We start from the raw sequence: 16,256 nt of genomic DNA, 5'->3' as shown, positions 1-16,256 counted from the left end.
GATATAACACAGAGTGAGAGAGGGACAGGATATAACACACAGTGAGAGGGGGACAGGATATAACACACAGTGAGAGAGGGACAGGATATAACACACAGTGAGAGAGGGACAGGATATAACACACAGTGAGAGGGACAGGATATAACACATAGTGAGAGAGGGACAGGATATAACACACAGTGAGAGAGGGACAGGATATAACACACAGTGAGAGAGGGACAGGATATAACACACAGTGAGAGGGACAGGATATAACACAGAGTGAGAGAGGGACAGGATATAACACACAGTGAGAGGGGGACAGGATATAACACACAGTGAGAGAGGGACAGGATATAACACACAGTGAGAGAGGGACAGGATATAACACACAGTGAGAGAGGGACAGGATATAACACACAGTGAGAGAGGGACAGGATATAACACACAGTGAGAGAGGGACAGGATATAACACACAGTGAGAGGGACACAGGATATAACACACAGTGAGAGGGGGACAGGATATAACACACAGTGAGAGAGGGACAGGATATAACACACAGTGAGAGAGGGACAGGATATAACACACAGTGAGAGGGACACAGGATATAACACACAGTGAGAGGGACACAGGATATAACACACAGTGAGAGAGGGACAGGATATAACACACAGTGAGAGAGGGACAGGATATAACACACAGTGAGAGAGGGACAGGATATAACACACAGAGAGAGAGGGACAGGATATAACACACAGTGAGAGGGGGACAGGATATAACACACAGTGAGAGAGGGACAGGATATAACACACAGTGAGAGGGGACAGGATATAACACACAGTGAGAGGGACACAGGATATAACACACAGTGAGAGCGGGGACAGGATATAACACACAGTGAGAGAGGGACAGGATATAACACACAGTGAGAGAGGGACAGGATATAACACACAGTGAGAGAGGGACAGGATATAACACACAGTGAGAGGGACACAGGATATAACACACAGTGAGAGGGACACAGGATATAACACACAGTGAGAGGGACACAGGATATAACACACAGTGAGAGGGACAGGATATAACACACAGTGAGAGAGGGGACAGGATATAACACACAGTGAGAGAGGGACAGGATATAACACACAGTGAGAGAGGGACAGGATATAACACACAGTGAGAGAGGGACAGGATATAACACACAGTGAGAGGGACACAGGATATAACACACAGTGAGAGGGGGACAGGATATAACACACAGTGAGAGAGGGACAGGATATAACACACAGTGAGAGAGGGACAGGATATAACACACAGTGAGAGGGACACAGGATATAACACACAGTGAGAGAGGGACAGGATATAACACACAGTGAGAGAGGGACAGGATATAACACACAGTGAGAGAGGGACAGGATATAACACACAAAGAGAGGGACAGGATATAACACACAAAGAGAGGGACAGGATATAACACACAGTGAGAGGGGGACAGGATATAACACACAGTGAGAGGGACAGGATATAAAACACAGTGAGAGGGGGACAGGATATAACACACAGTGAGAGGGACAGGATATAACACACAGTGAGAGGGACAGGATATAACACACAGTGAGAGAGGGACAGGATATAACACACAGTGAGAGGGGGACAGGATATAACACACAGTGAGAGGGACAGGATATAACACACAGTGAGAGGGGGACAGGATATAACACACAGTGAGAGGGACAGGATATAACACACAGTGAGAGGGACAGGATATAACACACAGTGAGAGAGGGACAGGATATAACACACAGTGAGAGAGGGACAGGATATAACACACAGTGAGAGGGGGACAGGATATAACACACAGTGAGAGGGACAGGATATAACACACAGTGAGAGGGACAGGATATAACACACAGTGAGAGAGGGACAGGATATAACACACAGTGAGAGAGGGACAGGATATAACACACAGTGAGAGGGGGACAGGATATAACACACAGTGAGAGGGACAGGATATAACACACAGTGAGAGGGACACAGGATATAACACACAGTGAGAGGGACAGGATATAACACACAGTGAGAGGGGGACACAGGATATAACACACAGTGAGAGGGACAGGATATAACACACAGTGAGAGGGGGACAGGATATAACACACAGTGAGAGAGGGACAGGATATAACACACAGTGAGAGAGGGACAGGATATAACACACAGTGAGAGAGGGACAGGATATAACACACAGTGAGAGAGGGACAGGATATAACACACAGTGAGAGAGGGACAGGATATAACACACAGTGAGAGGGGGACAGGATATAAACACAGTGAGAGAGGGACAGGATATAACACACAGTGAGAGAGGGACAGGATATAACACACAGTGAGAGAGGGACAGGATATAACACACAGTGAGAGGGACACAGGATATAACACACAGTGAGAGGGACACAGGATATAACACACAGTGAGAGGGACACAGGATATAACACACAGTGAGAGAGGGACACAGGATATAACACACAGTGAGAGAGGGACAGGATATAACACACAGTGAGAGAGGGACAGGATATAACACACAGTGAGAGAGGGACAGGATATAACACACAGTGAGAGGGACAGGATATAACACACAGTGAGAGGGACAGGATATAACACACAGTGAGAGAGGGACAGGATATAACACACAGTGAGAGAGGGACAGGATATAACACACAGTGAGAGAGGGACAGGATATAACACACAGTGAGAGAGGGAACAGGATATAACACACAGTGAGAGAGGGACAGGATAAACCACACAGTGAGAGAGGGACAGGATATAACACACAGTGAGAGAGGGAACAGGATATAAACACACAGTGAGAGAGGGACAGGATATAACACACAGTGAGAGGGACAGGATATAACACACAGTGAGAGGGACAGGATATAACACACAGTGAGAGAGGGACAGGATATAACACCAGTGAGAGAGGGACAGGATATAACACACCAGTGAGAGGGGGACAGGATATAACCACACAGTGAGAGGGAGACAGGATAATAAACAACACAGTGAGAGGGAGACAGGATATAACACACAGTGAGAGGGGGACAGGATATAACACACAGTGAGAGAGGGACAGGATATAACACACAGTGAGAGGGACAGGATATAACACACAGTGAGAGAGGGACACAGGATATAACACACAGTGAGAGGGACACAGGATATAACACACAGTGAGAGGGACAGGATATAACACACAGTGAGAGAGGGACAGGATATAACACACAGTGAGAGAGGGACAGGATATAACACACAGTGAGAGGGGACAGGATATAACACACAGTGAGAGAGGGACAGGATATAACACACAGTGAGAGGGGCACAGGATATAACACACAGTGAGAGAGGGACAGGATATAACACACAGTGAGAGAGGGACAGGATATAACACACAGTGAGAGAGGGGACAGTATAAAACACACAGTGAGAGAGGGACAGGGATATAACACACAGTGAGAGAGGGGACAGGGATATAACACACAGTGAGAGAGGGACAGGATATAACACACAGTGAGAGAGGGACAGGATATAACACACAGTGAGAGAGGGACAGGATATAACACACAGTGAGAGAGGGACAGGATATAACACACAGTGAGAGAGGGACAGGATATAACACACAGTGAGAGAGGGACAGGATATAACACACAGTGAGAGAGGGACAGGATATAACACACAGTGAGAGAGGGACCGGATATAACACACAGTGAGAGAGGGACAGGATATAACACACAGTGAGAGAGGGACAGGATATAACACACAGTGAGAGGGACAGGATATAACACACAGTGAGAGGGACAGGATATAACACACAAAGAGAGGGACAGGATATAACACACAGTGAGAGAGGGACAGGATATAACACACAGTGAGAGGGACAGGATATAACACACAGTGAGAGAGGGACAGGATATAACACACAGTGAGAGGGGGACAGGATATAACACACAGTGAGGGGGACAGGATATAACACACAGTGAGAGGGACAGGATATAACACACAGTGAGAGGGGGACAGGATATAACACACAGTGAGAGGGACAGGATATAACACACAGTGAGAGGGACAGGATATAACACACAGTGAGAGAGGGACAGGATATAACACACAGTGAGAGAGGGACAGGATATAACACACAGTGAGAGGGACAGGATTATAACACACAGTGAGAGGGGACAGGATATATCCACACAGTGAGAGGGGACAGGATATAACACACAGTGATGAGGAGGGACAGGATATAACACACAGTGAGAGAGGGACAGGATATAACACACAGTGAGAGGGGGACAGGATATAACACACAGTGAGAGGGGACAGGATATAACACACAGTGAGAGGGGGACAGGATATAACACACAGTGAGAGGGGGACAGGATATAACACACAGTGAGAGAGGGACAGGATATAACACACAGTGAGAGAGGGACAGGATATAACACACAGTGAGAGAGGTACAGGATATAACACACAGTGAGAGAGGGACAGGATATAACACACAGTGAGAGAGGGACAGGATATAACACACAGTGAGAGGGGGACAGGATATAACACACAGTGAGAGAGGGACAGGATATAACACACAGTGAGAGAGGGACAGGATATAACACAGTGAGAGGGGGACAGGATATAACACACAGTGAGAGTGGGACAGGATATAACACACAGTGAGGAGAGGGGACAGGATATAACCACACAGTGAGAGAGGGACAGGATATAACACACAGTGAGAGAGGGATAGGATATAACACACGTGAGAGAGGGGACAGGATATAACACACAGTGAGCAGGGACAGGATATAAACACAGTGAGAGAGGGACAGGATACTAACACACAGTGAGAGAGGGACAGGATTATAACACACAGTAGAGAGGGACAGGATATAACACACAGTGAGAGAGGGACAGGATATAACACCACAGTGAGAGAGGGACAGGATATAACACACAGTGAGAGAGGGACAGGATATAACACACAGTGAGAGAGGGACAGGATATAACACACAGTGAGAGAGGGACAGGATATAACACACACGTGAGAGAGGGACAGGATATAACACACAGTGAGAGAGGGACAGGATATAACACACAGTGAGAGGGACAGGATATAACACACAGTGAGAGAGGGACAGGATATAACACACAGTGAGAGGGACAGGATATAACACACAGTGAGAGGGACAGGATATAACACACAGTGAGAGAGGGACAGGATATAACACACAGTGAGAGGGACAGGATATAACACACAGTGAGAGGGGACAGGATATAACACACAGTGAGAGAGGGACAGGATATAACACACAGTGAGAGGGGGACAGGATATAACACACAGTGAGAGAGGGACAGGATATAACACACAGTGAGAGGGGGACAGGATATAACACACAGTGAGAGAGGGACAGGATATAACACACAGTGAGAGGGGGACAGGATATAACACACAGTGAGAGGGACAGGATATAACACACAGTGAGAGAGGGACAGGATATAACACACAGTGAGAGGGACAGGATATAACACACAGTGAGAGGGACAGGATATAACACACAGTGAGAGAGGGACAGGATATAACACACAGTGAGAGGGACAGGATATAACACACAGTGAGAGGGGGACAGGATATAACACACAGTGAGAGAGGGACAGGATAACACACAGTGAGAGGGGGACAGGATATAACACACAGTGAGAGGGACAGGATATAACACACAGTGAGAGGGGGACAGGATATAACACACAGTGAGGGGACAGGATATAACACACAGTGAGAGGGACAGGATATAACAAACAGTGAGAGAGGGACAGGATATAACACACAGTGAGAGGGACAGGATATAACACACAGTGAGAGAGGGACAGGATATAACACACAAAGAGAGGGACAGGATATAACACACAAAGAGAGGGACAGGATATAACACACAAAGAGAGGGACAGGATATAACACACAAAGAGAGGGACAGGATATAACACACAGTGAGAGGGGGACAGGATATAACACACAGTGAGAGGGACAGGATATAACACACAGTGAGAGAGGGACAGGATATAACACACAGTGAGAGGGACAGGATATAACACACAGTGAAGGGACAGGATATAACACACAGTGAGAGGGGGACAGGATATAACACACAGTGAGAGGGACAGGATATAACACACAGTGAGAGGGGGACAGGATATAACACACAGTGAGAGGGGGACAGGATATAACACACAGTGAGAGGGGGACAGGATATAACACACAGTGAGGGGGACAGGATATAACACACAGTGAGAGGGACAGGATATAACACACAGTGAGAGAGGGACAGGATATAACACACAGTGAGAGAGGGACAGGATATAACACACAGTGAGAGAGGGACAGGATATAACACACAGTGAGAGAGGGACAGGATATAACACACAGTGAGAGAGGGACAGGATATAACACACAGTGAGAGAGGGACAGGATATAACACACAGTGAGAGAGGGACAGGATATAACACACAGTGAGAGAGGGACAGGATATAACACACAGTGAGAGAGGGACAGGATATAACACACAGTGAGAGAGGGACAGGATATAACACACAGTGAGGGTGACAGGATATAACACACAGTGAGAGAGGGACAGGATATAACACACAGTGAGAGAGGGACAGGATATAACACACAGTGAGAGGGGGACAGGATATAACACACAGTGAGAGAGGGACAGGATATAACACACAGTGAGAGAGGGACAGGATATAACACACAGTGAGAGAGGGACAGGATATAACACACAGTGAGAGGGACAGGATATGAACACACAGATGAGAGGGGACAGGATATAACACACAGTGAGAGAGGGACAGGATATAACACACAGTGAGAGGGACAGGATATAACACACAGTGAGAGTAGGGACAGGATATAACACACAGTGAGGGGGACAGGATATAACACACAGTGAGAGGGACAGGATATAACACACAGTGAGAGGGACAGGATATAACACACAGTGAGAGGGACAGGATATAACACACAGGTGAGAGGAGGGGACAGGATATAACACACAGTGAGAGGGACAGGATATAAACACACAGTGAGAGGGGGACAGGATATAACACACAGTGAGAGAGGGACAGGATATAACACACAGTGAGAGGGACAGGATATAACACACAGTGAGAGAGGGACAGGATTATACACACAGTGAGAGAGGGACAGGAATATAACACACAGTGAGAGGGGGACAGGATATAAACACACAGTGAGAGGGCGACAGGATATAACACACAGTGAGCAGGGGACAGGATATAACACACAGTGAGAGAGGGACAGGATATAACACACAGTGAGAGAGGGGACAGGATATAACACACAGTGAGAGAGGGACAGGATATAACACACAGTGAGAGGGGACAGGATATAACACACGGAGTGAGAGGGACACAGGGATATAACACACAGTGAGAGAGGGACAGGATATAACACACAGTGAGAGAGGGGAACACAGGATATAACACACAGTGAGAGCGGACAGGATATAACACACAGTGAGAGAGGGACAGGATATAACACACAGTGAGAGGAGGGACAGGATATAACACACAGTGAGAGAGGGGACAGGATATAACACACAGTGAGAGAGGGACAGGATATAACACACAGTGAGAGAGGGGACAGGATATAACACACAGTGAGAGAGGGACAGGGATATACACACACAGTGAGAGGGGGACAGGATATAACACACAGTGAGAGAGGGACAGGATATAACACACCAGTGAGAGGGGACAGGATATAACACACAAAGAGAGGGACAGGATATAACACACAGTGAGAGAGGGACAGGATATAACACACAGTGAGAGAGGGACAGGATATAACACACAGTGAGAGAGGGACAGGATATAACACACAGTGAGAGAGGGACAGGATATAACACACAGTGAGAGGGGGACAGGATAAAACACACAGTGAGAGAGGGACAGGATAAAAAACACACAGAGAGAGAGGGACAGGATATAACACACAGTGAGAGAGGGACAGGATATAACACACAGTGAGAGAGGGACAGGATATAACACACAGTGAGAGAGGGACAGGATATAACACACAAAGAGAGGGACAGGATATAACACACATAGAGAGGGGACAGAGATATAACACACAGAGAGAGAGGGACAGGATATAACACACAGTGAGAGAGGGACAGGATATAACACACAGTGAGAGAGGGACAGGATATAACACACAGTGAGAGAGGACAGGTATAACACACAGTGAGAGAGGACAAGGATATAACACACAGTGAGAGAGGGACAGGATATAACACACAGTGAGAGAGGGACAGGATATAACACACAGTGAGAGGGGACAGGATATAACACACAGTGAGAGGGGGGACAGGATATAACACACAGTGTAGAGGAGGGACAGGATATAACACACAGTGAGAGAGGGACAGGATATAACACACAGTGAGAGAGTGGGACAGGATATAACACACTGTGAGAGGGACAGGATATAACACACAGTGAGAGGGGACCAGGATATAACACACAGTGAGAGAGGACAGGATATAACACACAGTGAGAGAGGGACAGGATATAACACACAGTGAGAGGGACAGGATATAACACACAGTGAGAGAGGGGACAGGATATAACACACAGTGAGAGAGGGACAGGATATAACACACAGTGAGAGAGGGACACGGATATAACACACAGTGAGAGAGGGGACAGATACTAACACACAGTGAGAGAGGGGACAGGATATAACACACAGTGAGAGGGGGACAGGTTATAACCACACAGTGAGAGAGGGACAGGATATAACACACAGTGAGAGCGGGACAGGATATTAACACACAGTGAGAGAGGGACAGGATATAGCACACAGTGAGAGAGGGACAGGATATAACACACAGTGAGAGAGGGACAGGATATAACACACAGTGAGAGAGGGACAGGATATAACACACAGTGAGGAGGGGACAGGATATAACACACAGTGAGAGAGGGGACCAGGATATAACACACAGTGAGAGGGGGACAGGATATAACACACAGTGATGTGGGGACAGGATATAACACACAGTGAGAGAGGGGAAGGATATAACACACAGTGAGAGAGGGACAGGATATAACACACAGTGAGAGAGGGACAGGATATAACACACAGTGAGAGAGGGACAGGATATAACACACAGTGAGAGGGACAGGATATAACACACAGAGAGAGAGGGACAGGATATAACACACAGAGAGAGAGGGACAGGATATAACACACAGTGAGAGGGGGGACAGGATATAACACACAGTGAGAGGGGGACAGGATATAACACACAGTGAGAGAGGGACAGGATATAACACACAGTGAGAGTGGGACAGGATATAACACACAGTGAGAGAGGGACAGGATATAACACACAGTGAGAGAGGGACAGGATATAACACACAGTGAGAGAGGGACAGGATATAACACACAGTGAGAGAGGGACAGGATATAACACACAGTGAGAGGGGGACAGGATATAACACACAGTGAGAGAGGGACAGGATATAACACACAGTGAGAGAGGGACAGGATATAACACACAGTGAGAGAGGGACAGGATATAACACACAGTGAGAGGGGGACAGGATATAACACACAGTGAGAGAGGGGGACAGGATATAACACACAGTGAGCAGCGGAGGGACAGGATATAACACACAGTGAGGAAGGGACAGGATATAACACACAGTGAGAGAGGGACAGGATATAACACACAGTGAGAGAGGGACAGGTTATAACACACAGTGAGAGAGGGACAGGGTATAACACACAGTGAGAGAGGGACAGGATATAACACACAGAGAGAGATGGGACAGGATATAACACCAGTGAGAGAGGGACAGGATATAACACACCAGTGAGAGGAGGGACAGGATATAACACACAGTGAGAGAGGGACAGGATATAACACACAGTGAAGAGGGGGACAGGATATAACACACAGTGAGAGAGGGAACAGGAATATAAACACCCAGTGAGAGAGGGGACAGGATATAACACACAGTGAGAGAGGGACAGGATATAACACACAGTGGAGAGGGGAGCAGGATATAACCACACAGAGAGAGAGGGGACAGGATATAACACACAGTGGAGAGGGGACAGGATATAAAACACACAGTGAGAGGGGACAGGGATATAACACACAGTGAGAGGGACAGGATATAACACACAGTGAGAGAGGGACAGGATATAACACACAAAGAGAGGGACAGGATATAACACACAAAGAGAGGGACAGGATATAACACACAAAGAGAGGGACAGGATATAACACACAGTGAGAGGGGGACAGGATATAACACACAGTGAGAGGGACAGGATATAACACACAGTGAGAGAGGGACAGGATATAACACACAGTGAGAGAGGGACAGGATATAACACACAGTGAGAGGGACAGGATATAACACACAGTGAGAGGGGGACAGGATATAACACACAGTGAGAGGGGGACAGGATATAACACACAGTGAGAGGGGGACAGGATATAACACACAGTGAGAGGGGACAGGATATAACACACAGTGAGAGAGGGACAGGATATAACACAGTGAGAGAGGGACAGGATATAACACACAGTGAGAGAGGGACAGGATATAACACACAGTGAGAGAGGGACAGGATATAACACACAGTGAGAGAGGGACAGGATATAACACACAGTGAGAGAGGGACAGGATATAACACACAGTGAGAGAGGACAGGATATAACACACAGTGAGAGAGGGACAGGGATATAACACACAGTGAGAGAGGGCCAGGATATAACACACAGTGAGAGGGGACAGGATATAACACCACAGTGAGAGGGGACAGGATATAACACACAGGTGAGAGGGGGACAGGATATAACACACAGTGAGAGAGGGACAGGATATAACACACAGTGAGAGAGGGACAGGATAAAACACACAGTGAGAGAGGACAGTATATAACACACAGTGAGAGAGGGACAGGATAAACCCACAGTGAGAGAGGGACAGGATATAACACACAGTGAGAGGGGACAGGATATAACACACAGTGAGAGGGGGACAGGATATAACACACAGTGAGAGAGGGACAGGATATAACACACAGTGAGAGAGGGACAGGATATAACACACAGTGAGAGAGGGGACCGGATATAACAACACAGTGAGAGAGGCGACAGGATATAACACACAGCTGAGAGGGGGACAGGAATATAACACACAGTGAGAGAGGGTACAGGATATAACACACAGTGAGAGAGGGACAGGATATAACACACAGTTAGAGAGGGACAGGATATAACACAAGTGAGAGAGGGACAGGATATAACACACAGTGAGAGAGGGACCAGGATATAACACACAGAGAGAGGGACAGGATATAACACACAGAGAGAGGGACAGGATATAACACACAAAGAGAGGGACAGGATATAACACACAGTGAGAGAGGGACAGGATATAACACACAGTGAGAGAGGGACAGGATATAACACACAGAGAGAGGGACAGGATATAACACACAGTGATGAGAGGACAGGATATAACACACAGTGAGAGAGGGACAGGATATAACACACAGTGAGAGAGGGAGTGAGAGAGGGACAGGATATAACACAGAGTGAGAGGGACAGGATATAACACACAGTGAGAGAGGGGACAGGATATCACACAACAGTGTAGAGGGACAGGATATAACACACAGTGAGAGAGGGACAGGATATAACACACAGTGAGAGAGGGACAGGATATAACACACAGTGAGAGAGGGGACAGGATATAACACACAGTGAGAGGGGGACAGGATATAACACACAGTGAGAGAGGGACAGGATATAACACACAGTGAGAGAGGGGACAGGATATAACACACAGTGAGAGGGACAGGATATAACACACAGTGAGAGAGGGACAGGATATAACACACAGTGAGAGAGGGACAGGATATAACACACAGTGAGAGAGGGACAGGATATAACACACAGTGAGAGGGGGACAGGATATAACACACAGTGAGAGAGGGACAGGATATAACACACAGTGAGAGGGGGACAGGATATAACACACAGTGAGAGAGGGACAGGATATAACACACAGTGAGAGAGGGACAGGATATAACACACAGTGAGAGAGGGACAGGATATAACACACAGTGAGAGAGGGACAGGATATAACACACAGTGAGAGAGGGACAGGATATAACACACAGTGAGAGGGACAGGATATAACACACAAAGAGAGGGACAGGATATAACACACAAAGAGAGGGACAGGATATAACACACAGTGAGAGTGGGACAGGATATAACCCACAGTGAGAGGGACAGGATATAACACACAGTGAGAGAGGGACAGGATATAACACACAGTGAGAGGGGGACAGGATATAACACACAGTGAGGGGGGACAGGATATAACACACAGTGAGAGGGACAGGATATAACACACAGTGAGAGAGGGACAGGATATAACACACAGTGAGAGAGGGACAGGATATAACACACAGTGAGAGAGGGACAGGATATAACACACAGTGAGAGAGGGACAGGATATAACACACAGTGAGAGAGGACAGGATATAACACACAGTGAGAGAGGGACAGGATATAACACACAGTGAGAGAGGGACAGGATATAACACACAGTGAGAGAGGGACAGGATATAACACACAGTGAGAGAGGGACAGGATATAACACACAGTGAGGGGGACAGGATATAACACACAGTGAGAGGGACAGGATATAACACACAGTGAGAGGGGGACAGGATATAACACACAGTGAGAGGGGGACAGGGTATAACACACAGTGAGAGGGGGACAGGATATAACACACAGTGAGAGAGGGACAGGATATAACACACAGTGAGAGGGGACAGGATATAACACACAGTGAGAGAGGGACAGGATATAACACACAGTGAGAGAGGGACAGGATATAACACACAGTGAGAGAGGGACAGGATATAACACACAGTGAGAGGGGGACAGGATATAACACACAGTGAGAGAGGGACAGGATATAACACACAGTGAGAGAGGGACAGGATATAACACACAGTGAGAGAGGGACAGGATATAACACACAGTGAGAGGGGGACAGGATATAACACACAGTGAGAGAGGGACTAGGATATAACACACAGTGAGAGAGGGACAGGATATAACACACAGTGAGAGAGGACAGGATATAACACACAGTGAGAGGGACAGGATATAACACACAGTGAGAGAGGGGACAGGATATAACACACAGTGAGAGAGGGACAGGATATAACACACAGTGAGAGGGAGACAGGATATAACACACAGTGAGAGGGGGACAGGATATAACACACAGTGAGAGAGGGACAGGATATAACACACAGTGAGAGGGGGACAGGATATAACACACAGTGAGAGAGGGACAGGATATAACACACAGTGAGAGGGACAGGATATAACACACAGTGAGAGGGACAGGATATAACACACAAAGAGAGGGACAGGATATAACACACAAAGAGAGGGACAGGATATAACACACAGTGAGAGAGGGACAGGATATAACACACAGTGAGAGAGGGACAGGATATAACACACAGTGAGAGGGGGACAGGATATAACACACAGTGAGAGGGGGACAGGATATAACACACAGTGAGAGGGGGACAGGATATAACACACAGTGAGAGGGACAGGATATAACACACAGTGAGAGGGGGACAGGATATAACACACAGTGAGAGAGGGACAGGATATAACACACAGTGAGAGAGGGACAGGATATAACACACAGTGAGAGAGGGACAGGATATAACACACAGTGAGAGAGGGACAGGATATAACACACAGTGAGAGAGGGACAGGATATAACACACAGTGAGAGAGGGACAGGATATAACACACAGTGAGAGAGGGACAGGATATAACACACAGTGAGAGGGACAGGATATAACACACAGTGAGAGGGACAGGATATAACACACAGTGAGAGAGGGACAGGATATAACACACAGTGAGAGGGACAGGATATAACACACAGTGAGAGGGACAGGATATAACACACAGTGAGAGGGGGACAGGATATAACACACAGTGAGAGAGGGACAGGATATAACACACAGTGAGAGTGGGACAGGATATAACACACAGTGAGAGAGGGACAGGATATAACACACAGTGAGAGAGGGACAGGATATAACACACAGTGAGAGGGGGACAGGATATAACACACAGTGAGAGGGGGACAGGATATAACACACAGTGAGAGAGGGACAGGATATAACACACAGTGAGAGAGGGACAGGATATAACACACAGTGAGAGGGGGACAGGATATAACACACAGTGAGAGAGGGACAGGATATAACACACAGTGAGAGGGGGACAGGATATAACACACAGTGAGAGAGGGACAGGATATAACACATAGTGAGAGGGACAGGATATAACACACAGTGAGAGAGGGACAGGGTATAACACACAGTGAGAGGGGGACAGGATATAACACACAGTGAGAGACGGACAGGATATAACACACAGTGAGAGAGGGACAGGATATAACACACAGTGAGAGAGGGACAGGATATAACACACAGTGAGAGGGGGACAGGATATAACACACAGTGAGAGAGGGACAGGATATAACACACAGTGAGAGAGGGACAGGGTATAACACACAGTGAGAGGGGGACAGGATATAACACACAGTGAGAGGGGGACAGGATATAACACACAGTGAGAGGGGGACAGGATATAACACACAGTGAGAGAGGGACAGGATATAACACACAGTGAGAGGGACAGGATATAACACACAGTGAGAGGGACAGGATATAACACACAGTGAGAGGGGGACAGGATATAACACACAGTGAGAGGGACAGGATATAACACACAGTGAGAGGGGGACAGGATATAACACACAGTGAGAGGGGGACAGGATATAACACACAGTGAGAGGGGGACAGGATATAACACACAGTGAGAGGGACAGGATATTAGAGGGGATACTAAGAGGAGGGAATAAGTAGGAATCATGCTATTATATCTTTAGGCGTTAATCACGTAGGACAGAAGTGCATTCCACTTACGGTCACTGTTGAGCTATCAAGTTCTGTGAAGAACAAATCCCCCCCTTGGAAATCTTCATTTAGGTACAAGACCCCACTGCAGAGAACACAGGTTATACGGCCATGTGATGACACAAGCTAGTGTATAGTTACTAGAATAAATCAAGACAAATATACAGGGACTCACAATGCTCACTGTGCTAAGCATGACTAGGAGCCCTGGGCCCATTCATACCTATAGTCGCGGTGCACATATGCTGGAGGCTCTCGCCAGCACTTCCTCTCTTCAGGATCCAGTAGACAGTTATCTGCATGAACCGGGTGACTGAGATCCGCACGGCCCTCTTGCTCTCCTGGAATATTGGTGCACAGGGGAGAACAGAGTAATTAGATTCACTAATACAGAGCAAGAGAACCCCCTGCAAGAGGACATACATTTGCAGACCACATTCATCAGTTAGCGTGAGCTACTTTAAAGGGACATAAAACGACTTGGGATAGAAACATAATATAATATGTACTTGAATGACTTTACCTGCAAATGCATACTGCAGTGCCTCCCCATTAACCCTTTCTTTTTAGTTTCTGAATTGTACAGCTCTAACTCCCCCCACACATTTCCTTCTATGGCTGTATCTATATCTATTGCTGTTTTAGTAGAATGCAAAAGTGCATAGGGATTATCTGCTGGAGCTGCCTAGAAGCTGTGAACTAAGGTGAAATACAATGCCTGTGTCTTATACTGATAAATAAGGGGGTGGAGTTGTCTGTTCCAGGCAGCTTAGCTATGTAATTCATTTTGCTTATTTTTGGAAATTATTTTAAAGGGACAGTCTACACCTAAAACAACCTTAATCCATCCGTTAGATAATGTTCAGATTTTTTTTGCTCACCCCTGCAACCATATCGAGACTTGTACACATCCAGAGTTATTCTCCATGAAAAGTTAGATTCTGACTGTTAGAAATGGCCGCTCCGATCCGCCCACACAATACGTCACCCACTCTCTTAGTTTGCACCGTCCAATAAAAAACTGATCACCAATTAAAAAACTGTATCGCGCATTCATTGCTTCGCGCATGCGCAACGTAACTGGGAACCAAGTATCCGGAACCAAAGTTTCGATCTATGTTTTTACCACTATGAATTCACAGAAGT

At 46.8% G+C, this 16,256-nt stretch overlaps 1 protein-coding gene across 1 annotated transcript in view; it reads right to left on the bottom strand.

The window, feature by feature from the left end:
* Positions 1-16,256, bottom strand: part of P3H3 (prolyl 3-hydroxylase 3) — a 200,365-nt gene that overhangs the window by 21,075 nt on the left and 163,034 nt on the right. The window contains exons 10-11 of the mRNA XM_053693072.1: positions 15,334-15,451; positions 15,120-15,195 (exon numbers count right to left, since the gene is read on the bottom strand). Coding sequence (XP_053549047.1) covers positions 15,120-15,195; positions 15,334-15,451 — 194 coding nt within the window. The remainder of the gene's footprint in view (positions 1-15,119; positions 15,196-15,333; positions 15,452-16,256) is intronic.

This window comes from Bombina bombina, chromosome 9 (assembly GCF_027579735.1).
Source record: "Bombina bombina isolate aBomBom1 chromosome 9, aBomBom1.pri, whole genome shotgun sequence".
Lineage (NCBI taxonomy): Eukaryota > Metazoa > Chordata > Amphibia > Anura > Bombinatoridae > Bombina > Bombina bombina.
Note: the sequence above shows the minus strand (reverse complement) of the source record. Positions and strands in the feature narration are given on the sequence as shown.